Source organism: Bombus vosnesenskii, unplaced genomic scaffold (genome assembly GCF_011952255.1).
Source record: "Bombus vosnesenskii isolate JDL3184/JDL3185 unplaced genomic scaffold, Bvos_JDL3184-5_v1.1 scf7180000013294, whole genome shotgun sequence".
Classification (NCBI taxonomy): Eukaryota; Metazoa; Arthropoda; class Insecta; order Hymenoptera; family Apidae; genus Bombus; species Bombus vosnesenskii.
The window spans coordinates 423862-451315 of NW_022882945.1; the positions used below are offsets into that span (position 1 = coordinate 423862).

A 27454-nucleotide genomic window follows, 5' to 3' on the forward strand; every position below is an offset into this window, starting at 1 on the left:
AAAGAATGGCACGGATCTTCGAATGGCGATCGCAGCTGTCGAACTTCGACAATAAAACACCGCTCGAAAGCTTCTTCCAGCGTTTTCCATCGCACCTCGAGCAGCAGCGTGTCGGATTTCGATAGACGGCAGAGCTACTTGGTCGAACGGTGAAACGTGTTCTTTGTTTTCGGGGATTTTCGAGACCCGGACTCTTTTCAGACACACGGTCTTTGGATTTCGCGACCGAATACCATTGTTCGGGCCCCGGAGAATCGGACACCAGACGAGCCTTCCGGGTCTCTTGGATCCATTCAATCGATTCCCATTCTGCTACGCGAAAATTTCCACGTCTTGTTGATGGAGATACCATCAGAAACTTTGTTGCGAGATAATGAGATTTTTCGAATTAATTTGACGCTCTTGCTTATAGAAAGAAGCTTGACTTTTTCTTTCCCCGAGTTTTGTCTTGGACTATTAATTTTTCAATCTTTCATACCATTTTTTATGAACTCGTTTTATAGAACAGTTCCTTGTTTTTTTTTAAGGTTTCGAGCGTATGGAATTTCAATTTCCAATTATGAGTTCCCTTTATGAAATACCTTTTTCATGTCCTTGAAGATATTAAGTCTTTAAAAGTAAAGTAACCATTCAGAGAATACATAAGGAATGAACTGTCTATTGTGAATAAAGGTAGCAAGGGAATAAACAATATTAAATAGAGAGTGATATATATTAAAAAACGACAAAGAAAAGGGAGAAAGTCCAGAAAAATGGTCTATGCCAGGGAACAAAATAAGAGCGGAATAAATCGGAGAGAAAATGGATTCTATTGGACGGATTAGGCCGAAAACGAGATGATGGGACAAACGATTGTAAGACGTAGTCCGAGACCGTATTCGAAGGATAATACTTAACGTTTATTTCTGCTTTTCTCACTTACAATACAATATTTATAGATTACTTCTGCCGCTTTAAAGTCGTAATACTCGAATAATCGGTATAGTTTAAGAGGTTTATCGTAACGATACAAGTACAAAGATTACAGCGGGTCATGGACGTTTCACGAAAGCGTATCTCATTCTATTATTCTTCTTCTTCGTCATCTCTAACATTTCTATTCTCTTCCGTTCGCGAAACGTCTATAAAAGCTCTTTCTCTCTCTCTCTCTCTCTTTCTCTCTCCCTTTTTCACTCTCACTCTTTCTCTCGTGAAATCGTTCAACCGAACGGTTACATTAAAAACAACTGAGATGTTTGAAAGAAAACAAGGAAAAAATGAGCTGAAGAAAGTACTAGATAGGTATTTTCGTTGGAGAATTAAACAAACACAAAACTAAAAGAAAAGAGAACAACCAAGAAAGAAGCGATAATATTTAACAGATTCTCTGGCGATTTTCAACCATCTGCTTCACCGGTTATCGAACATTATGCATGTTGGGCGTACAAGTTGATTTATATTCATTCAATGGTCAACATATTAAGTAAAAAAATAATTATTATTATAATAGAATTCTGACGATTAATAAATAGCTAAAAATTGGAACGAAAGGATAGTTATATCAGTTCTCATTCGAAAACGAACAACAAATTTTTATCACGTCGTCATCTGTAAATCTTTTTAATACTAAACGACGAACGAAAGGCGAAGGAAATTTTCTTGGCCTTTTCTCGATTGAAAAATGGGGAAAAAGCAAGAAAATGTGGGAAGAGGAAGTGACGACGCACCTTTTTCTAACAAATCGAAGGGGTCTATGTACAGCGATTACGAATCAAACGACCGCACGAAAATCACGTTCTCCTTTTAACGGTACCGTTGCACGAAACTTTCTGCTCATCCTGCTCTCTGTTTCTGTGTAAGTTCGTTCGAAACGAAATACCGTGGAATTGGTAATTACCTAATGCTACTGGTGATTAGAAGGGATATGTCGATTCCGTTTTGGAGTTCGATGTTCGATAGTCGAAGCAGGATGTAAAGGAAAAGGAAAGATCCTTGGGATTCTGCGTACATGTATACTTATATGTGTGCTAAATAAACTTCGTTCAGATTAGTCCAGTTTATGTATTTGGATTCAAATCGTTTCAGTTCAAGTAGATATTCTACGGGAAATAATATGAAAAACACTGAAAAAACAACTGAAAAGAATCAGAAAGTGATATTAAAAAAAATCAAAGAACGATTGAAAAGTTGATACGTTTAGAACTTAAAAGTATATCTCGTGAAAGTATATCTATAAAATATCTCAAACTATTTTAAATCAAATAACTTGATTAAAAAGGACAAGGTGACAGACTTGAAAGAATATTAATTGATAGCTTTATACTGCGAAACTTTCGAAATAACCTGAACGAAAATGCAGGTGCTTCTGTCGATTAAAAAGAAAACACTGGGAACAGGGAGTGAAGGAAAACCGTTTTCGAGCGTCGTGCGCGATAATAATCCTCGCTACACTATTTACACGGGGACTATGTACAATCTCTTTATAATTCCATTTCGAGGATGGAAACCCTATTTTTGCGATAAATAATCGTCACGCGTCGAACCTGACGCTTGGGGATGGCTAGAACACGGAGAGTATCGACTTCGTTGTTGCTTTCAGCGATCTGCATCGTTGATAGCCCTGATTTCACTATGATATTCTTCGTGAATATATTCGTTGGTCCAAAACGTTAGATATTCCTTTGGACGAGTTTTCTCTTGTTACAGCTTCAGAGATCATTCTTGAGAATTAAGATGACTCTAGGAGGTTCATTTGATATTTTATCTTGAGATTCAACAATTGCTTTGTTGATTGAAATTACTGCACAGGTCTCTGAATTTTTGTGTCAAAAGACGATTCTCTATATGTTACTTGCATTATTTAGTCATTGTTCTTTATACCAGATGTAGATGTAGATGCTTTACATTTCGATTATTCTGAATTCAGTGTATCAACTTATATTGTGTATACCAAAAATAAGAATTATGAGGATGAACCAATAATTAATGTTCCTAAAACTAGCTACCTTCTAACAAATTTTGAAAAATTGAATATAATTATAGGCGACAAACAAAGAATTCTATAAATTTTCATTTTAACTCTCGCATTTAAAAATGATAGCTGAGAAAAATAATTTTATAGAAAGTATCTGTTCTTTCTCTGAAGTTCTTATAGAGAGATAAGTAGAATGGCATATTAACAAAGTATAACAATAGGATATAAACGGATATGTAAATTAAAACAGAATAAAATATCGTTATATGCTTCACATCATTACTGACTCATTCATTTAATTAATTACATATAACAATTTCGATAAAACTCTTGTGTTAACCATCTCGAAGACAAAAGAAAAATATATTAGGATGCCAAAGATACCTAGTAGCGCAAAAAGTTAAACCATTGCTTTGCTCTTTCTCATTAAAAACAGGAACAATGCCAGTCATCAAGACATAACTCCGTGATTTTATAATTCCTCCCTTCTTAAAAACTTGAAGAACCAGCTTTCAAAAGCAAGAAATCACTCTGAAGCCAGATCAATATCCATTACTAGACTGCGGATGTTTATGAAAATTCGGACGTATTTCGATAACTAAAATCAAAGGAAACGAACCTAAATAGAGACTTGTATCATCTACCAAGCACTATAACAAATATTAACTTCAACTTGGACATTTTGCAAATTTTATTCTGCATATTTCCTATAATTTGTATACACAAACACCCACAGTCTATCCATTACCTATGTCACATGTATAAACCTCTGGAAACGGTGGACCGAACTCAGGGCAACTGCTCCTCGAAGATGGATCAGAGCTACGTTCTATCGGGTCAGAAGATGACAGTGAGGGGTCGTCTGAACGATTCGTTTCCAGGCGCTGGAGCTGTTTGATAGCCGCTGTATTGGCTCATCTGGGGTCCTAATAGACCGCTGGTTTGCACCGAGCCTGGATAATAGGCTGGCAGACTGGCACCAGGACTCGCAGCCGACGAGGTAGACGTAGAACTCGCGCTAGACGAACCTTGTTCGGTCCTCTCGTGCTGTTTGCTCATGTCCGGAGACTCTGCGGCTGGTGACCTTGTTGGACCACCCCCGACGATACTACCAGGGCTGGACTCTTCGTAAAGCTTGTTGTGCTCGTAACTGGGCCGATTATAGTCGGTGATCGTAGGTTTCTGATCCATGTAGAGCTTTGATTGTTCGAAATACGCCTTCGCGGAGTCTAAATAGCTCCGGTCCAGGTACGATTTTGGACTCGAGTCCAGGTACTTGGGGTCGGAGTACATGCTCATCGCCAGAGTGCTCGGCGGCATGTATGCAGCTCGGTACTTGTCGGCCTCCATCGAATACTTCATGGCGTCCATTGAGCTCACCACCTGGAACACAGAAGAGAAGATTGGACATTGGTTAGTTATTACTAATTACTATAATTACTATTACTATTGGTTAGTTAGTGGTAACTTCTGGTCTGGGCTGAATGGACAAATTGGCAAATTTGAAGTTAACCGGGTATTGCTGAGATTATGGCTTCTTAAATGGATTATATTCAAGGAATTGATTTTGCCAAGATTGGTGGTTATCGAGAGGGAGATTGATGAACGAGGGGAAAGAACAAATGTCATAAAACTATGATACATCTATGAGGAAACGAGGTTCTATGATTTGAATTGTATAGTTTGCAGTATGAAGTTTATAGTTTTACTAGACTTCAGAAATAAAGTAAAAAGATAATTGATTTATATTACTTCAACTTACACAAGTATATACATCATAAAATAATTAAAAATCAAAATGATCATCGTATCTCCGCACCTTGAATTCCAAACTTAACCTGAACTAAAGCTACCAACGACATTATGTATTCCTCCCAAACTTATCAATTCCAATAAATCCACATAACAAAAGGATCAAAATCGCATTGGAAGCTCCCAAAGAAAAAATAAATGAACATTCCATAAGAATATCTACCACCCTCCTAACCGAAACCTGGGACGAAGAAAGAAACGGTTTCAAGGTGCAGCATTCGACTCGGTCCGAGTGCAAATCGCGAAATCGCCGGATCCGCGACGAGGACACGTCGGACAGACTCGAAAGAGATTTGTTCTATTCGCAGGACAAAGCTACCAATGGCTATAAATTTCATAACCGTTCCAAGGGTTAAAAGATCGGCCGCACGAGGCGGTGGATGGTCCACCGCGTGAAACTGCGACGGGATTCTTAAAAAGGAAAAAAAAATAGAGGGAACCAGGAGAAGCGCGCGATTATTCCCGATTCTATAATTCGTGGACGAGGACCACGCCGGACCCTTTGTCGGATCGTTAAGCGGCTTTGTCCGGATGATTTACATCCAGTCTTAGCCGCTTCGCTCGTCTCTCCTCTCCCAGCTACGTCCAATTGATTACCGCTCGGTTCCTCTTCTTTGCTCGACTCAAAATCCTTCGCGAATGGTCCTTGCGAATCCTGAGGTTCTCCATCGGTTAAAACGACGTCGACTCCATCACATGGACTCCGGAAATTAACCCATTCGCAACGAATAACGAGTTAGAATCGTGGATGAGTCGTAATGACTTTTCCTACCTGTAGACTATGGTTGTTTATGCATTTATCGGAAGTTTCAGAGTGTAACGATGTACAGAATGAAATGAAAGTAAAGTATTTGTTATAACAGGACTGCAAATGTTGCGGAATTTAACCATATTCCGATAGACACTAACAGATTCAACGTTCGATACCTTTTATTTATTTTATAACATTAAATTATTCTAATAGAGATGGAAGTGAAAAGGGATCAAAGGACTAAGGGATCTGAGGAAAATCTTCGTGCCTAATATGTTTTTGTTTCATATTAAAAAATCCCCTGTTTTATCATAACGTGATATCAAAATCAACAAATATCTATTATTATATCATTTACACATTGTGTTTTTCTTTTCTTCTTTTGATCTTCGTATACGTAATAATCGACAAGTTTTTGATGATTATATACTCATGAGATACAGTGTATTTAATTTTCAACGTTCACAGTGAAAAATTTAAAACTGCACGCCTACTCAAGCGTCGACCAAATAAAATTCCACTTGGGCTCGACGCCACCTTCGTCGCAGTAGTTGTCGTTCTGACAAGACTTAATTACTGTGCAGCAGCATGGTGTCGCCGTTCGAGCGTATAACACAATGTCGTACCGTTATTCTTCTGTTTTCATTCACAAAGGCGCTTATTCGCCGCACTGCCATGTGTCGTCAAGGATGGAAAGCGACGAAGGGAAGAGCGCAGAAGTGACAGAGAAAGAAACGCAAACACGGTGTGTGAATAGAATAAAGACAGAGGAAGAGAGTGGAATGTCTTTTGCTAGCAGAGCACTTTATTTTCCAAATGGCTCTTCTCCATTCCCGGGTCAGAAAGGTTGGCCAAAGCGAGAAAGTCAACCGAGAAGCATTGTTGCTGCCGGTTCGTCGATATTTCACCCACATCGTGCCCTCGTGGATTCGAGACCTCGGAGCAACGTCGAGAATGGACTTTCAATCGGAAGCTCGATTCTGTTCCTTAGATTTATGTACATTCTACGTGAAGTAGACTATCAAGGATAGTTAGAAGAAACTTGCGGTGTAATCTTGCTGAGAGCTAGTTCGAAAGTTTGTGAAGTAAATTTCTGATCAGCATTGTCATATCAGCCCTCTGAATGTTATAACGAATACTTTATTACCCCTTTTAAGATCAAATTCTTTTTCAATTAGAAAAATGTTTTTTTTTATTAATTACTGGTAATAGTAACACGTTTTTGAATAGATTGGAAAGAAAGAATAATAATACTACTACTTTGAAAAAATAACATTCTATACAAACATATTTACTCGTGTCTATTCTAGCTTGTGAAACAGTGTATTTCCATTTTCATTTATCCATAGAAAATCAAAACACCGCGTAGTCTTCAATTTAAAAATCTCCACGAGTCATCATCCACCATACAATACCACATAAACAGTCTTCTCCTTACCAACCCCTAATTTTACTCCACCAACCATCTCTGACTAAGAATTTCTCGCATAATTTACTAAGCCATCCCTTTAATTCTCCACAAACCAGAAACCCTCGCATTATCCTCCGATGATCGTCACCCTGTTTCTTTCGACTTCTCTTAGTTTTTCTTAACTCAAGGTTTCTTCTTTGACGAAGCAGCGGCGAAGAAGTCTGACTTGGAAATAATGTTCATTGGGACGCATCGTAGACCTGGCGAGATCTTCCTAAATGGTAAAGCCAGCAATGACGGGCACGGTGACGGCGATGACGGTGCCGTTTCGTCCGCGAGCACGATAACACACGGCGGCGCGACCGCGCGTTGGAATTCTTCGCTCGTGCTCGTCGGTTCGCCAATAATAGTCGGTCTGTATCGCACCGCTGCGTCGTTCCAGACGCGTCGGCCATTCAGCCGTTGAATGCAGAAATAACTAGCTATCTGTTTGTCTCCCGTACCCAGCTGCGGAAATTCATACACAGACCACGGTCTCCGGTTTCTGTTTGCGAAGCCACCCGGGGGCCCCTTTGTTGCGACAACGAATGAAACGTACCTACTACGCTCGTCCTCCGCCTCGTACCTCCTCTTCTTTCTTCTCTTCCTGCGGCCTCTCTCGCTCGACGATGTTCGCGTTGCTCCTGCTGCCTTCTCTCATCAGCGATCTATCTCTCCCTTTCCGTGACGTTTCCTTCTGTTACGCGTGGATCGCTGGTCGACGATCTTCTTCGGCGATTGTTTCACTTTTTCAGTTAAGGGAGTCGGAGGTTCGATCAAGGGTTCATGGAGATTTGAGCGAGTCTCGAGTGGCTCGGCTGAGCTTGTTGTGGGCGGGGGTTGAAACGATCTTTTGAGAATAATTTTGTTAATAATTGATGCATGAGCTGACCCAGAAACCAATCAATGTAAGTCAATTTCTCGTTAAAAGTTTTTCGTTAACAAAACTTTCAGTCGAAGGAACAGTTTGGTCTTTATGGTATAGTGTATAATATGACGAGTAATTGCCACGTTGTATTTGTAAATTGCTCGTATTTGAAATTAGATTGTCCGTATCTTAAGATTACTTATTTGGTACAATCTCGACGAATATTTGGAGATTTGTTCGAAGCAAAAGGTAAGATATACGTTTTGCAACGATTAATAGAATTTCGCTTGTTTGCCGAGGAAAGGGGCGCGTGAATGCAGCGATAAATCTCGAGATTCCCCGATCGAGTCTCTCCACGTCAAATTCCATTGAATAGGGACGCGCAAGAAATAACCGCGTGGGTGGCTCTTTTCCGCCGGCATCTCGATAACGCTCGGTCCCTGCGACCGTGTCTTACGCATTTTTCGTCCCTGACAAATCGTAATCGCCGATGCTCCCCTTCTCGGCGGAATCAAACCCCTTCCTCCTAACTTGCAGCATTTGATTTAATATTTTTCAATTTATAAATAAAACATCAGTATCGGCAAGACTTTCTGATCTAATCTATTATTTATATATCGACAAATCAAGTCAAAAGAAATTTAAGATTCTTAGATTATCGAATAAAATCCATCGCCTACTACTATCTCATAATACAACAAACATCGAAGCAATTCCATTTTCCGCAATATAACGGTACCATACGATTGTACAACCAGGCGCACCTTCTTTCACGAAAGCAAGAGCAACGTGCATGGAATCCGGTCAAAACTCGGACCAATGTCTCCTCTGCCTACCAATACGCAATTATGATTCCACTCAACTATACTGTTGCAATTTTTTACAACGCTGTTTCTTATCGCTCTAAATCACTCGCATCTATACGAAAGGGAAAATTCATGCGACGTCATTACGATCTTGTTTCGACCTGATCCGTAATTCGGTAGCTCGATGTGTATTATACTTCTAATAATACAATCGTACACTCGCGTGCCTTATATCATTAGAAACATAAATCTGTCAAATCGTGCAGTGTTATGCGTACAAAGTTTCAAAGACGTCACATCGTTGTTCCGCACCTGGGTGTGACGACGATAAATTTGCTCGTTTGTACCGAGCATTACACACCATCGTTATATCAAAGACTGAAAATTAACCCGGAAATAGCGTTGGAATTGTTTCAGGATCGCACGTTGCGATTCGTGAACGACATAGATTAGTTCCGAACGAGGAAGATAAGTGGCTTGACACGGAAACAACATCGGGAACACGATAAACGGGTTTTGAGACAGGAAACGATTGTTTGTTTACAAGATGCATCGACTCACCTGAGCAGGTGCTGCTAGACCCGCAGACATCGCCGCTGCGGACTGCTGTGCTGCTGCAGCAGCGGCTGCGGCCATGCTGGCTGCAGATAGTGAACCATAAGCGGCAGCGGGACCATAATACGATCCCATTCCTGCCTGTCCCATTCCACCAGCCATTCCTGCAACAGATAGTTTATAGCGTGTAAAAAATCTTGATAATCCAGCAATTCGAAAGTCGGGCGCTTTTTCCATGATATAAATGTTAGATGGAATTTGTTGCAAGTAGAGCGTTACATTCGGTTCTGAAAGAATTAATAGCAGAGTCGTACAGCATTGCGTTATCAACACGAGAACTATAAATGACTGAAATATGGAACTTAATTAACATCTAAATAAATTAGGAGTGTAATCTACCATATTACCCTCTTCTCTAATTATCTATTTTTTTTATATTTCTCTGAGTCGTGTGAATGCTACGCGACATTTACGTGACAAAGTGATAACCATATTATCAGTTACAGATTAATCCTTCGTTTAAAAATCTTAACTCTCTCTCATCAATCCCTCGCACACATTAATTGCACAATTATACGCATTAACACTGTAACTATCGTACTCTAATATACTCTACACATATAATTCCAACTAAAGTAATATAACGAAAAAAAAAAACATAAAATTATATTTCCATATCTATAAAATATCAATAAAAATCTATAGAATATATTTCCAACACTTCCTACATATCTTCGCCTTTATACGATTCCGAAAACGAAACAAAACACCCAAGAAGTATCAATACGAACAGATTTTCATTTTCAGGTTTCGATCGTCCGAAAAGAATCTTCATTGTACAACTAGCGCGAGACAAAACTTTTTTCCCAAAACGCAGTGCACGATTCACAATACGGCAATCGAACTCGACGATCGGCTTCGATCCTCGCCTTTCGTCGATCGACAATGCCAATGATTAACCGAACAGGCCCGTAAGTTTTTCGTCGAGATTAATATCGGGGGGAGGTTGTTCGCGTTCCCGCTTCAGGGCTTATCGATCATCGTCGCCGAACGACGGAAACGCGGCGAAAGAATGGCTATGCCAACGAAGGCTCATTGTCGACGTGCCGTGAACCTCCACGACGACGAAGAAACGTCTGGAAAGAAGCCGGGATAGAAGCAGGGATGATTGGCGGCGAGATTTATGGCCGACAACGAAGAATTCACGGGCCAGTCGATTATTAATCGCGATTTTGTAACCGGCCGGCCTTCGTCGATGCCGATAGAATATTTCGTCGAAGAATACGGGACACCGGTAGTTGAAAAATATCAGAGACTGTCTTTCCTTTGGAACACGCTGTACCTTGTCGTCGAAGGTTTTTTGCAACGCCTTTCTCAAAAAAGTGTGCACAATAATCGTGATAATGGGGAATTCATATTCGTTACTTTGGGATGGTATGAACTTTGACTTTTGTCGATCTTTTGTTGCTGTATTTGTCGGGTGATCGTTGATTGATCAATGGAATAGAAGGACGACACACAATATACTTAGTCAAAGACCGATAAGATTGCGGAAGATGTATTTTCATGAGATAATGAGTCGTTTCTTCATATTTACAGTGTTGACATCTCATTTATTTGTTTGTTACTTTATAAACGAATGAAACTTACAGCATAGAATTGCACTCTAATCTTAATTCCAGTTTATTTAGTTCAATGCAAATTAAGTACAATCTTGATTGAATAATGATTTATGACTTTTTAAGAAGAATGAGTGGTTAAGCGTGTACGTACATGGGGAATGAACAGTGACATTAATCATTGGATAAAAATGTGAAAGGCGAGGGAGAACGTGAGGTTAATTGTTGAAGAATATTGTGATAAACAAGAGTTTAATTTGCGAATATGGTTACGACGATTTGCTAAAGGATAATGGCTTCTCATTAACACGTAGGTATACACTCTAGTTCTTTAACCGTCAGCTATCCCTTTTATCAATCTGTTAAGTTACGATAAATGTAAAATAATCGTACATCTTGCAAGTCGTTTCAAAAAATTAACCACGTATGAATCCACTACATTAACTTTTCTATAAAATTCCAATGATTTTATTTTAATTCGCTGGTTGCGCTATAACTTTCAAGTTATACAAATTCCTTTTATTAAAAGAAGTTACGTAGTTGTGCTCATTTAAAATATTCGATTTAATCAATCGACTAATCATGATTCTCGTCGATCGTTTTAAAATAAACACTCAAAATTGTCATGATTTTATCGTGATTCTCCACAACCTCTTCTCGAATCGCTAGCCCCAGGTAACTCGTAACAGTCGTAACTTGTCCCAAGTTTCTGTGAACGCGTCCACAGTACCCAAAGGAACGAGATTCCCCCGCTTCATTCACGTTCCCGTGATCTTACAGGATAACCGAACAAAATTATTAATTCCAGCAATGGCAACGGACCGATTAAGGCCGGAATTTATCCCACCGCCCACGCGACTTCGAAACGCGATCGGTAATCCCCGATTTATCGGTCGTACACCACGCTTCTCTTTTCTTATCTTTTTACCTCCTTTATTTCCATCCCCCCTCTTTCGTGAACCAACCTTTTTCCCTTAAGTTACAGGATGCTTTACCACATCAATTTTCTAGAAATGGAGGAAAGGTACATGAAACTAGTAGATATCCTGAGATATACAGATATTTTCTAATATTTCCTTGGAATAGAAAAAGGTTTTCAAACGACATGTTTAGTATCCTATCTTCGAGATTATCGGTGCTTTTAATGATCGAAAACATTTTTAGCAATTGAAGCGCTTGTAAATTCCTTTCGCAGTTTGTATAACGATATATCAAAGTTGCTTAAGATGTTAAATTATTTAAATCGTGAGAATTAAATGATTTTTGGTATAGTATTAAATGACCATAAATACTTTCGAGTTTCTCAAGATACAAAATTCTATTTGGAAAGAACGATTGTAAAGTGAATGAATCGGTAAAAGCTGCCTATCTGTATTCAATCGATTCAATTGCTTCGATTCAACGATGCTTGAATCGCAAAGATTATATTTAAATATTCGTAAACTTTGTGATTTTCTTTAGACTTTTAATTTGAAATATCAATGAATATTCTCAAATTTTGCTAGATTCTACGTGAAAAGCAAAATTGTAAAAATAATCAATAAAAATCTCCGGTCTGCTTATATAGCTCCTTTTCTCGTTTCTTCTTCTACGAAATTATTGAAATTACCAAGATTACATTATACGATTTTTGGCAGTCTGTGATTCGTTTCGAATAAAGTCTGAAATCGAAATGGTAGTATGTAAATGCTGTGCAGTTTATTTAAATAAATGATTCTACTTAGAAAACACGATCGTAAAGGATATCGGCAAAAGCTACCGATCCTGCTCCCTTTTTTCTGTCATTTTCTTCCACTAGTATAGCACAACTACTTTTTTTCGTTTCTCTTTTTAACCTCCGTCGGCTGTTGGCGAACACGTCCCTGTACAGTGGCACGCGTATAAGACAAGTGCGTGGGTGGCTGGGATAAATTATCGGCTTAGGCTGGAATTTCTGGCCAGGGTTTCCGTTCGCGAGATAGCGAGCAACGACTTAAGACCGTAAGTTAAGGGGAACCTCTCTAGCCGGAAATTCGCGCTACGTTTTTTTAACAGTCCAACGATATCGAGGAAAATAAAATTATCTATCGAGGTCACGAAATATTTAAAATCTCACTAATACATTTATTATAAGCTACTACTGGAAATGATAAATTAGAAAATTATTTCATGTATCTCTAAACAAAAACGTTCGTACGATTTATGATTTATAATATTACGCATTTCATTTTTTATAGATATTTTACAATGTTTTTACAATTATTGACAATGTAATATATTCCTTACGGTAAATGAGAGGGTTTGTAAGTTGTACTGTGTAAGAGGGTGTTCTTCAAATGTAAAATATAATTTTAAAAAATTAAGGGTTAAATCATAAAATAAATGAAATCATAACCTTTTTGTAAAAATTCTTCCCTTTAACTCGAGCTGTGTTCGTTCTACCTGTATTAAATCTTTTAAATGTATTCGAATAATCCAACCATTATCGCTCGACCAATCAAGCTACTAAAATTTTTATAAAGCTACTCGAACTACTACTTCAGTAACTAACAATTGGTATTCAATTCGATTCAATAAAATGATTTTTACACGCTATAAATCTTGCGTATAACTCGTATCCTTCGATTATTCAGCAATTCTCTACTCGACATTCTCATCGGCCAATCTAAAACATTTTACTTTGACGAACGTCTGACAAGGTAAACTGCGAGTTATATCTAAAATATTATTTATTTGCGAAAATAGCAAATACCAGAAAGAGAATGAAGAACTAAAGAAGAGGCAATCATTTTGTATTTATTGAAAAATGTCTATTTTTTAAAGTAGCAATATTAAAGAAACGCGATGGGGTGAAGCACGTAAATTCCTCAAATCTCTATACACATCACCCCACGCGTTTTTTTTCTTTGAAATCCCTTAACGAATTTATAATTCGGTTGGCTAAGTCACGTGCTTCCGCCAAATGTCTGGAGGCGCAATCGTACGCACAGGGGTTAAAACAATTCGATAAATAATGAGCCAGCGACATGTTTATGCTCTCGCGTGCATAAAGCCAATGAATCGTTCGAGCGGACCACAGCCCTTCCGCGCCGAAGGGAATTATTCGACGATTTATTTCATGCCCTTTGAGCCACAGATCCCCAAGATACCAGTGCTAACTTTTGACCCATGTTTTGGAAAATAAACGCGGGGGACATCGCGTGACTACTTAACTTATTTATCTGCTTCTTCTTTTTTCCGAACATTGGCTTTTTACGTGAAGTAGAAACGGCTTTTAACCCGTTTGCTACATTCACTTCTGTCGACAAAAATTCGCACAGTACGTACGAGTCATATTTTGTATATATTTCGTACGTTTCTATATTACTTTAATTCAATATGTATGCGCACATCATTTTCTTTACACTGATTATATTTGTAAAGGTCAATTTTCAATAATTTATCTTTCGCGAATAAGATAAACAGGCAACACTCGTTTTGCTATTAACAAAATATGATAAAATTCAAAATAGAAAATTGAAGCGTGTCATTAATAGCATTATTCTTACTTTTTAACGCGTTCCCATTTAACTATATCGGACTATGTTAGAAACATTAGATTTATAAGATCTTACAATTATTTACTGAACATGAATATTCTTTTCACCTGCATCCAGGAAGACTTTCGTTTAAAAAACACAAAGCAGTAAGTAGAGAGAGGAAAACATCAATTTACGTAATTTAAACCAATCATAATTAACTCCAAGCTCATCAACTCTTACTTCCAACCCCTATCAAACACTACCCCGTTTCATTCACAAAGAATGTCTACCCGTCGCTCCTCGAAACGCAACAATCCAACTCGGCTGTGCTTTCACTCGTTTCGTTGCCACGACAATGGTAGAAGGTTGCGTTCAATTACGAGATCGGCATCTGTCGATTTCGATCGGTTCCTGCCTTATCTCCGACTACGAAGCATCCCGCGAAATCGCCGGGGAACAGATGTTCGATGAATCGGACTCGCGTACACACGGCGGCCTTCCCCCGGTTCGCTTCGAGGTTTACACAGATTTGTTTGACATCCCGACCGTCTCCATTGTACCCATTGTTTCCCACTTCATAGCAGATTACGTAATTTTGAATTTTTCCACGGCGAGTCAAAGAAAAAACGGGATTCAACCTCGGGACACAATCGACCGTGAAATTATGATCGTGAATGCCGACGAGGGTGAACGAATTATTCGGTGCACTAAATTTTCATTCGACTGTCGGGCTGGACAATGAACGGTTTACGCGAGAATCGATGATACCGAATATTTTAAGTTGGACGAATTTATCGAGATTCTTAGAATGATCCTTTCAAATTCTGTTCTTTTCGACTTTGTTTAGAGATCGATGTATGATTGTGATGGTAGAATATCCTTGAAAATTATTGCGAAAGGGGTAATGTGTTGAGTAATAAGAATTATATGTTGATTATACATAGTTTGTTGAATTTAGATAATGAGATGGGATGCGAGTTTTGTATTTAATTTAGAACGGTTTTTAAATTTTGAAACATAGAAGTTAAGAAACGGGATGCGCTATAAAAATTGTTAAGGGTTGGTAGATCTGTGGTTAGTGATAGTGCGTTTAAAATTTCATCTACAGGGTGGTTGGTAACTGGTGGTACAAGCGGAAAGGGGGTGATTCTACGCGAAAAAAGAAGTCGGAAATATAGAATAAAAATTTTTCATTTGAGGCTTTGTTTTCGAGAAAATCGACTTTGAATTTTCGCTCGGTACGCGTGCGATACGTTATAACGGATCTCACTGTAGATCGTTGTTTCGATGGAAAGATTAAAAAAGAAATTAAAAAAGAAAATTTTTATATTTTCGACTTCTTTTTTCGCGTAGAATCACCCCCTTTCCGCTTACCAACCACCCTGTATATAAATGTAATGAAGAGGAAATGTTCACGGTCTCACTGGTTCTAACTCTTAATACAGTATTTTACATAATTAATCAATTTTTACACTCGTTACATTTTACACATAAAATATAATAATGACAGAAAAAAATGAATCACCAGTATCGTCACAATTTATCCCACTTAATTTACTAATTACGCTAATTTACTTTTATCTCCAACTTATCTACCAGTCTACCCAGCCGTATTTCCATACCTCCTTCCATTTCACCAGATATAATTACGCGATCCATGCGATTTCAGCCGATCGCTAACCTCGTTATTCATATCGAAGACAAAGAAAATAATAGAAGCGTCACAAAATAATACTTCCACGAGGAAAGTGACTAGATACGGTACCAATGGCTCGGACTAGAATGTCAAGCACGTTGTAGTTTTCCTAGAATTTTATCTTTGGTATTCGTTGATAACAGACACCGATGACCATGAAGGGATGAACTTCACTGGCTCTAAAAGCGGGCAACGTGTGAACCATTAGCAAGACGCTGGGAAAATGGCATGAAGAAACGAGGTCGGTCGAACCTCTAAAAATCGCCATTATAAGACTTCCGACCACGGAACCCGGGGGTCGCCGGCAACAATACGGCTGAAACGCGAGCCGAAAGATAAGAATATCAAAGCCCAACAGACGAAACTGTTCTTTTTCTATTGTAGCCCGCCGCAACACACCAGAGAATAGAGATTTTTACTTCGAGAATCGATTCCGTTCTTGTCTTTTGGCCATCGTAATTGCATTGTTTCCTCGCTATCAGGCTCAAGCGTTTTCAGTCGGATAATTGCGTGCGATTGTGAAGCTTCTTTTCATTGCTCCGTGTTGTATTTCTTCTATTTTCTTGTGTAAATTAAGAAGAGATTGTTTCTACTCTAAGATGTTTTCTATTTTATTTTCCTTTTTTTAAATTAAATCAAGAAGGACTTTGATATTTGACGAAGCGATAGATTCGCGAAAAATCGGTAGGAATTCTATGTTTCACAAGTTTATGTTTTTATAGTTGGATACCCCGAGGAGAATTCAAACTATGAATCTATCATAGTTTTAGAGTAATGTAACTAATTATCTATTTACTATGAGAAAAGATTTTCATTCAGAACCTAGTGACTCCCTTTTCCTCTCTTACGAATTGTAATTCTTTTCGTATTTCAATTTTTTGACATTTTTATATTCATATTTTCTACGTTCAGATTTTATATATTTGTCAAAAATATTATCTTACCAGCTCGGAGAGCATCCATGGGCACACTAGGATACGGAATACTGTAAGGATAACCTTCCTTTCGTAAGGTTTTCGGCTTTCTTCTAGGTCTGTACTTGTAATCGGGGTGTTCCTTCATGTGCTGTGCTCGTAACCTTTTCGCCTGATCGATGAAGGGTCGTTTCTCGTCCTCAGTTAAGAGTTTCCATTCGGCACCTGAAACAATGTAACATTTCGATAATTAGAATCGGTGAATTAACGAGTCTCAACGTCTGTTTCAAGTGCCTATACTTGAAGAAGTTCTATCGAATACGATGGAAAAATAACTAGAGCATAGGGAAAAAAGTTTAAACAATCGAAATACGCTTGTTGAAATGAAACCTTTGCGAGAAAATTTCCTTTGGAAAAGTTTCCTAATAACACTGTAATCAATTTTCAAGTTCAAATATTCTTTAGATTTTTTAAAAACTTATTGAAGTACGAACATGCGAAGAGTTTTGCGATTTTTTACGCGATATTTCTCGCGCGTCAAACAATCGAGGAGAAACTAGTAATTCTAGCAATTACATTCGACGTTACGAAAAATAATTATCGCGTTCGTCAGTGGAAAATATTGTTCCAAGAAGACCTATCTTTCGTCCGCTCGAAATGTCAGTAAACATTAATTTTTCCATATCTCGTCCATAGGGAAACCAAACAATGATTCATAGTAAAATTCCTCTCTGCTACCTTAGAAGTCACATCATCGACAATTTTGTACAAAAATTCTAAAACAAAAACCGGATTATAAAATAAATGAAAACGAATGTGTAATTCAACGAACATTTTACTTGCAAATTGGATCGTGTCTAATCGATGTTCGATACGGTAAAACTGGGTACATATTTACACTTTCACTAATGAAGAGTTTAAACAAAAATCTACAAGATAAATACGAGGATATTTTTCATTCTTGCAAATGACATACTTTTACTAACATACTTTAGATTGCGAATAACATACTTTTGCATTTTAAGATTTCCAGAATAATATGTACTTATAATTAATTATGTGAGAAGTAGTAAATATTTGCAAGTAATAAATTTTATGTCATTCAATTTTTCTACAACCACGTATGCTGCTACCAATCAAAATGTATTTAATTGTAGATTGATACGAAGCGTGACATTTTTTATTAAATAAAAAGGTGCGTTATATTTATGAGTTAATACTTAACGTTTTCGTACTTCATGTTAGGCAGTTACCATTGTGGAAGTAAATCAATTCCCTACAATTCGTAAATTAACTGTAGACATTCCAATTATCATATGATATATTCCGGAATGGAATATTAACTTTAAACGTTTTCTGTGGAAAATAAAGTAGAAATTTAAGTAATAAATCTGTCACGAATAATTCGAAAGAAGGGACTCTGTATCGTGGCTGGTTCTCTCTCGCGAATGCTTGTTTGCGGTTCGTATAAAGCAGTTTGTAAACGAACGATAGGCACTTGGATAACGCGTCCGATCAATGAGTATAAAGGTATTTGGACGCTGTGTTTACCCGATGAAACGGTCGTGTTGTGTGCCACCAGCGGCAGAACCAGCCGTTATGGCTGAATTATCGACGAGCTCGTAATCGCGTCTCATTTAAATTCATCTCGTTCGCGATTGTTTGTGTGGAAAATTGCGTATTCATTTTTTCCAATAAAATTTTTCTATTTTTTCTCTCTTTTTTTTCCTCCTTCTGTTTATTGTGGTATATTTTTTCATGATCTGTTTTCTTTTTGAACGATAATACAGAAGAAGAGCGTTCTGATATAGTTAAAAATGATTATTCAGAAATTAGTTTCAAAATGGTTGGTTTGATAAAAAATTTCGTGATATTTCGCGTTGTAGTTAGGAACAAACATGACGGATGAAAGGACAAGCCTACTCGTGATTAAATAATGGACATAGACCGTGTCGTTTTTTTTTATCGCAAATTTTTTCAAACGTCGAAGTCACGCAATGTTAGCGATAGTAGCTTCGAATGAAAGATTAGAAATAAAGAAACTCTTAATTTATCATAGCCTTTTGCGAAACTACGAACAGATTCATTGAAGCATGAACTTGCATGTTTCCAACATTGAAATATCATGTATTTCTTATGTCAGTACCCGGTCGGTCTGTAAATATCGTTTAATTAACTGGACTTCGACACGAAATGTCGCTCCGTGAGACATTTTCGAACAACATCGGGAGAAATTCGAGAAACTCGTTTCTTATAAACCTTGTTCGTTATATTTATCCTTCTATTCACTTTTCATATATCTACCGTATTTACCTTGTCAGAGCGGAGCTTAACAAACACAGTGACAAATCTTCAAATATAATACTGTACAAATTTCAAATTTTCTGTTCTCTTATAAACAGCACAATTTTAAAGAGTACGAAAGGTACGTATTTTCGTATCCAACGTTGGAAATACCAAAGATCATAGTGATGAAGAAATAATTATTTCGCAAGTCGTTCGTGCCAAATCTCTCGTTATATTATTAAACCCTGATTTACTCGGCATAAACAATTAAAATATATTCTAACTAAACGGTAAAATTCACTTTCGTTCCGTAAAAACTCGACTCTACGCCATTTCCTGTTCCCATTCGCTTGTCGTTTCGATCAAAAGTACTCGACACTGTCGGGGGCGTGAAACAACGGCGTTGGCGCGTTGAAACGGGTGATTTTCGCGTTTGGACTGTTTTACGTGCTCGCGGGAGAACGATGGCAAAGAACAGGCAGTCGTTTGCCCGAAACAACCGATGTTTTCGCGGTGAAACGATTCCAGCAGCCGCCATCTCCGTCCTGTCGCCCTCTGTTTGGCGCTTTGGTTGTTCCTTCGGCGGTAGCGAGCCGATTGTTTCGCCGAGAATTAATTACCACTTGTTGTCGGGGTGCTGGCTGCTGCTGTGTAGACAAAGCGCGAAGCCCCGGCGTGGCGCGGCGCGGCGCGACGTTCTGGCAAACGAAGGTAAAATGCTCAAACGAGAAAACGACGCACGGCGTCGCGCGAGGTTTGCACTCCGCGGTTCCACCCGCGAAACAAAGGCTGCCAGTATCGTGACGATAATGGCCAAGTTGAACGGTTGCCGTCTTCCCACGTCGATCTTCTACGATGTTGTTAGGTTGCACGAAGATCGAGCGATGTTTCATTTCGTTTGAAGTGATTTGATTTCTAGGATTGGCTTAGATTTTAACGCGATTAGGTAATCATTATTACCATTTTAATGAAATCATAGTAGAAATTGATGGTTTGTAACGTTGAAATCGTAGGATATAGAGTAAGATGACAGATGTGCGAATGAAAGTATTTGGCCTAATCTGATAATCACTAACATAGGCATTTGGCATTTATTTTACGTAATGAGCGATGGATAAACGAATAAAGAATACTCAATTTAAGTTTCGCTTCTTAGATTCAAACTGCAACTTTCTATAATAAGCTGCAGCAATGAAAATGAAACGCTAATTCAGTAAGATTATTGTACTCCAATTAATCCCATATCGAGTCTCTGTTATGAAGTGGGTAAAAGATTCTGAAGATTCGAGTTATTTCTAAATACCAAACTTCCAGAACTCCACGATATGTAGTAAAATTTTATCACAACCTAGATATTCTTGTCTAAATCATTCTAGCGTACATGATCAAGAAGGAAGAACGATATCTTCAAATCACCTGCTCCTTTCTCGATGCATTCAAACGACATGTAATCGACGAAAGACAACAGTATGAAAAACGTAAATCTGAAAGTAGAAGAAGAAGGCAGAGAGAAACGGGGCCAAGGAGAGGCTCGGTGAGTTCCGACAGCAATATCAAGAACGAGCACGTTCCGGCCGGGCATACAACGAATCGCTCAAGGGGATGAAGTTCTCTACAGAGACGAGATACACTGGCGGAAAATTCAGACGCACCGGAGCGAATACGGTAGCGAAAGAGAGGGATAGGATTCGCGTTGCCCGATGGATCTTTTACTCTCCTCGTTATTGTTGCTGACAGCGAGAGCAACGACAATGGAAAGAGTTGCTTGTTGTATAGCGGAGCACGATAGAAGAAAGATAGACAGAGCAAAAGTGGTGAAACAGGCTAAACAATACAGACACGTGGTGGTTCACAATGAACCTTCGAGGAACAGTTGCGAGAAGAGAAGCGGAACAGAATACGAGATTTTTGTCTTCCGGCACAATGTGCAGCGCTGATAACATTCGAGCCGAGCTCGACTGGTGTCGAAACCATTCTTAATCCTTGTTCCATAGCCCGTTCCCAGAATGCGTTCAGGGAACGGGAAAGGAAATATAGTGTTTCGAAATAATAGTTCAATAGACCGCTGTTTGGCTCTCTGTTTTCAGCTTATTGAAATATTGCTGGTAAGGATGCTACATGATTTCGATGTACCTCTTTCAGGATTGTTGAATACTTTCTTTCGAACATTTGAATCGTATAACCTTACCCCACCTATCTATAGGTATTTTAGTCGATTCTTGCGGATTTTTCTGTGTGTTCTTTTTTTAAAAATACGTCAAACCTAGAAGATCCCAGTGTGACGTAATTTAGAAATAAATAGCATATATTTCGTTACACAGTAAAAATTAGCAGCCACTAACGATACTCGAAACAAAAAGCCAACCACGACCCCTGATCTTCCTCGAAATCTTAAAGGAAAAAGAAGAATCTTCCAATCATATCCGACCGATGTTTAAATACGTCCAACGACAAGTGCACCATCAGAAAAGAATGGTTTCTTCCAGCGACGCTATTTACATTATAGCCCATACCAATCGATACACGTTTGCCGGTCTGCGAAGGCAGGTGGCACGGACGAACAAGGTGGAAGGGGTAGGACAGGGGTGGCGAACGGACTGTGCTTGGGGGTGGGCCGGCGTATTTGTTTAGAACAAAGGGTTCCCGGCACCCGTTGGTATTAGTAGGTAGGTATTCTCGGCCACCACTCCTTCCACCTCTTTCCGTGCTTTCGGAGAGGGCCACGGCGAACCAGAGAACACCGACTACTGGTTCTCGTCCTTCTCGTCGTCGTCGACGACGACGCCGACGACGATGAAGACCGGGTTTAAAGCACAATGGCGCCTGCTTTTCAGTCCTTTCGCTGGTGAACAATACCGTTTATTTAACATCGTTTAAAAGTACAAAGCCTGTTAATTAATGGACGGGGTCGAAGAGAGACGCGGAAGCCAAGGGAAGAGGAACTCGAACGTAGGAGGGCGAGGGGAGGACATCCATGGCGACGGGGAGCCATTGCTAGAGCGGCTTTTACCACACCAACGTCGCGCTATTGCCTCGGCATTGCTATTTCTGAAGGCAGCTGCTATTAGTCCAGCGAGAGCTACCAAGGCACAGCTTCTCCGCTTCCTTCTCTTCTTCTTTCTTTCTCTCTCTTTCTTTTCTTCTTTTTTTTCACTCCCTCACCCTTCTTTCATTCTTCTTTTGCTCATCTTCATTGTCACGGGCAAAACTAGGCTACTACCGCTGCTACTACCACGCTTTCTCTCTCCTCCACTTTCGTTCAGTGTCTTCTTTCCACCGATTCTTTTCCTGATTCTCCCTTTTCTGTACTCTTTTTTTTGTCTCTCTCTCTCTCTCTCTCTCTCCTTTCTTCTTTTTGTTCCTCTCCCCTTGCTCTCTCGTGAGTCTTCGTTGTGCAATGAACAGAGGGTGCTGTGTGCGCGAGCGCGAATACTGTTTGGCCTTTCCGTGTTCGTTGGTGAATCGGTCGGAGAACAGCGGTTTTTTAGTTAATTAATTACTCCGTTAAAAGGCAGCTTCGTTCTTCTTGCTCGTTTCTTGGCTGGGTTACGATATTCTAGAACTTATCCGTTGTAATGGTAGCGGTATTGTTAGAATTGTTTTATTATCGTGTTTTATCCTGGCGAATGTTTGCATTTCTTGTGAATTGTAAATGGAAAATGTAGAATAGGCATTGTGAATGTTTCAACGTTTGAAATAACGTATTGTGTGATTATTTAGAAGTTTCTTACGGAGATTTCGTGTCGTGACGTCGCTCCGTTAGTTCCGTGTGGCAGGGCAAAATGTAGATAGTAATTTACATTTTGTTCCAATTTGACAAACGTAAGTAATTGAAGAAACTTTTGCACGAAACGTGAATTTTTATGTGAAAAAGCTTCAAGGGAGGCGTAATTCCTTAGAGGGCACCAAACGAAGAAATTCTATGTTTGAAAGACTAATTTCATTGGTAAAATTTCTGCAAGAGAATTTTATTCATACGTGTCTTTCAAGGAACACACGTGCCAAGGAAGAAAAAACTTTTCGAAAGAGAAAATTCTACACAGAGGAACACGGTTCTTTCGTTCTCGATCTAAATGTCGCGAATCTTTTCGCAAAAGACAGTGACCTCTTAAAAGAATATTTCTTACGAGTAGTTCCTCCAACGAGTGAAAAAACAGGGGGTGCAAAGCTCGTTGGCAGAGCAGTTGCTGCATTGTCGATCGATCCACAGACCCATTCTACGTAGGAGCCTGTTCCCGACGATGAAACGTGGAAATTGGAAAACGTTTCCTGCATTTCCTGTCTGCACGGAGACGCGACGTCGCGCCTAGCAGAAACAAACTTATTTCACGATAAAAAATATCGAGACACGAACGTGCGGTAATTTTCTGGAACCGAACGTTTCTTACAATCGAAACGACATTTCGGAAAATTTGTATATCTTCAGTGAAATCTTGCAACGTCTTACCTGAAGAAAATAATCTTTTCACGCAGTGTACAAAAACTTTGTGGGCGACTGCAAATATAATGCGTATCTTGTTAACATTGTTTAAACGCTTTATGGTTAATTCAATACTTTACATCATAACTGCAATAAAAGTATGTCAACATAAATTTGACGAATAATGGTTCTTTCTCTAATTTAAACACCTTAATTAATTCCAGCAATATCGGCCTCCATTGACGTCTGTTGACAATTAACGTGTTAATGATATCCAATACAGCTGTAAAATCGACCAATTATACAAATAAAAAAGAAAAAAAACAAAACAAATATAAAAAAGGTTATTTGTATTTTGCAACCTTGTTCTTTATTTCAACGATCATCTTCTGCTCTCCCTGTTTCGAAGTCAAAGTAATTTATGCGTGATCCACGTCAGAAATGTTGCACCGTATAAATTAACGCCTGGAGCAACGTTATCTCGATGATAGGTCCACGTGGTCGTCAACGAGAAACAATGGTCTGTTTATCGACCTTAACGATCTATTATTCGACGTGGAAGACTACTGGACGTATTAATGAGCCGTACACATTGTAGATTAATAGGCCGCGTTATTATCCGTGCAACAAGGCGCTTCTTTTTCGTCGTACAAAGAATCTAATTCCAACAAATTGCCCGTCTTCCGTTGGCAAATATGCGACTCTAGACGTGTGACGCGCGAACGTATTGTGCGAAACAAACGTTGCGGCGTATTTTACGAGGAAAAATTCAGATTATAGCTGTGCCAGGTGGTGTGATTTCTTATTTGAAAGGAAATTCCAGGTGTAACGAGATTTAATTGATCACTGGGTTTTTCATGGTGCGAGTGGCGTAATCACATTATTTTCCTCGGCAGTGCAACTTTATGAAAAATCCTTTTATTAGGTGAATTACGATATTATTTTTTTTTACTGTAGAATTTACTTGACTAATACTCGTGTATAATTCGTGTATATAATAATGTATGTATATTATCGCATCTATCTTGACATGGTTTTACATTGGAAATTTTCAAAGATCGACGTAGTAATAGCATATGTTCTTAGAACATTCTTCATCTTGTGGAAATTTCACTCTTCCGCCGGTTTTTCTTTTATAGCGTGTCTCTTTTCATTATTCCCGCTGATCATGCATACAACTTTCTTAAGTTTCACAGCATTAGCCCCGTTTAGCGTTTCTATTCCTTCTTTGATATTCTTGTATTTTATTTTACGTTGTAACTTCTGGTCTGGTCCGTTTACACGCCTCTTTCCTTTATCAGTACAATTCTTTCCTCTGGTATCGCTAGAAACAGTTCCTTAACGTTCAAATTCCTCCTTTGAGATTCTGCACTTTCCCTTTTCCTTTAATATCTTTATTTATCTTTAGTTGTTCCTTTTTTCACTGCAAGCAGATCCTAGTCTTCGTAAAATCAAATTTTCACCGAATTTCAAACAAATTTCCATCAAGTCTACAAATTACCTATCAAATCTGCCATTACCTGCATTTCACATGGACGTACAACTCGTCCACAAAATTTCTCACTGCTAAGAGGAAGATCCTTGTCGGACGCGGAAGATCGACGCGAAATCATTCGCGGAGATGCGTATATTCGGTTCGAGTAGCGACAGAGAGAGAGAGAGAGAGAGAGTAGAAGTCGAGCTTTCAGCCTCGAGAGCTTTAAGCTTGCTTGGGGACGATCATTTTTAATCACGCGGAGACGGGGGCTAGATAGAGGAGGAAGAACGGGAGAGTAGCGGCGCGTGTACCTGTGTGCAGGCGTTTTGTGCTCCCTCCTTTGTCGCAAGGGCGGCATTGTTCTCACGATTCTATAGGATCGCAGTGTCGGGGTCCTCCGCGAATTGTTTTCTTCGCGAATCCTGTACAAGCTTTCTCTCTATCTCTGTGTATGTCCTAGACACGATTACGTCCACTTTCCTGGGGATTACGGTGCCTCGCCTTTGAGAAATAGAGTTTTCGTGGCCCTTTCGTTATACACGCGTATCTCTCTCGAAGGTCTTGTAAATTTTCGTGTAAGAGAGAATTGTAGGTAGGTACAGGAAGTTCGTGTTGTATGTCTGTTGTATTGTTCATAGTCAAAACGAGTAGGAATTACGTAACAGAATAGTTGACGCAGAGTAGAATTTAACCCCTTGTTTCATGATTTCTTCTGGCAGCCGAAGTAAACGTTAATACGGTGTTAAGTGAGCACGAATAGAGCTATTACAGAGCTATTTGTGAAAACCTTATGACAGAAACATTAAAAGATTCTCAATTTCTTCTCAAACTCTGTTCATTATCGCGCGTTGATTTCATCCCCCAAAGGAAACCTCAATTTTTCTCCAATTTCCATCCACATTGCGAAGATAAAACGAAAAAAAAAAGAAAATATGAAACAAAGTAAAGAAGCCCCCATTTTCCTCGTTTAACCAGATAAGCCGCAAAATGCCAAAGCAATTTGAGCTCGTCAGTGGATTCCTCGGCGGCGAAGGGTAAGGGATCGGCGCTCGCCGGAGGGAAGCGTAGAAAACGCTCGTTCCACGGCCTTCAAGGGTTAAATAGGGTTGTCCTTCGCCAAGCGCGGGAGAGGATGAATATTCCTCCTCTCTGACTGTCCCTCTCTTCTGCTTGGCTCGCTTCAACGTCGATGAGTGCGCAAAACCAAGTCGTTTCTTTAACGCGCGTCAAAGAACTCGAAGGACGAAGAGAAACGAGGAAGAGAGAGAGAGAAAGAGAGAGAGAAAAGAATAAGAGAGCTAGGTAGATAGCAAAAGAGAAAAATAGAGGCTACGGGAACCGGCAGAAATACTTCATTACGATGAAAGCTTTGCTCCTGCCTTCTCAAGTCTCCTCTTCCCAACCCCTTTCCTCGCTCTCTCTTTCTATCTTCACCGACCATGTGTTTCACAATCTCCCTGTTTTCGTGTTTGCACGTACCTACATCCACCACCTCTTTGTCAACTTTCCTTCTCGCCCCCTCCCCTTGTGTCCAACCTTCCTCTCGCCCACCATCTCGTTCCTCCAAGTTCTTCGTCTTCGTTTTCGACGTGCACCAGCACGTGAAAATGCGTTTCGCGTATTGTGCGAGTTGCGTGGCGCGTTCTCGTCACGTTTTTATGCAACGACAATACGGACCGGGGTATTTTAGAGAGGAAGAGAAGAGGAACAGCCGGAGGAGACGAGAAGGGGAATTACGACGATCGATGCAGGCACGAGTGGAGACTCGCTCGGTGATCACCTCTGAGTAATTGAGTCTGCTACGAATGGGACGATCGCGTCCCGTGAATTACTTTACTCGTTCAGGATACGATACTGTAGACAGTTTCGTGGAATTTGTGTAATAGAATTTACATGATGATTGTTTTGTACTTTTCTTTCTGAAGAATTTACGTAAGAATTGAAAGATCTTAAAATCGAATAAGCAATATCCACTTTAATTTTCTCAATATTCTCCGTCACTAAATAAAACTCGAAACACTCGAGGAATCGTCATCCCCTGTCGATATAATTTGCGTGACAATAAAAAGATCTTGAAGTTCAATATCCCAGGATAAAATATTCATTTTAATCTTCTCAATGCCACATTAGAACACCAAGTCTTTGAGAAACGTTTCATTGCCACTGCTTCTTGATGGTCTAAATTTAAAAAAAAAACTTAAAAAAAATTTATTAGTTCATTTAATCGATACAAAATATCCATTTCAATTTCCTTGACACCACACACTCCCTCCCTAATCAGAGTACGAAACCCTTAAGAAACTTCCCATCGCCATCCCCATTGGGTCTAATCGATTCTCATTCAATT

At 39.2% G+C, this 27454-nt stretch overlaps 1 protein-coding gene across 1 annotated transcript in view; it reads right to left on the bottom strand.

The window, feature by feature from the left end:
• Positions 1–877: 877 nt before the first annotated feature.
• The window catches only part of LOC117232980 (transcription factor Sox-19b-like), a 31327-nt gene continuing 4750 nt past the window's right edge, over positions 878–27454 (bottom strand). Inside the window, 3 exon segments of the mRNA XM_033492805.1 lie at positions 878–4336; positions 9202–9359; positions 16955–17149. Of these exon segments, the coding sequence (XP_033348696.1) occupies positions 3791–4336; positions 9202–9359; positions 16955–17149 (899 nt within the window). The 3' untranslated portion in view covers positions 878–3790.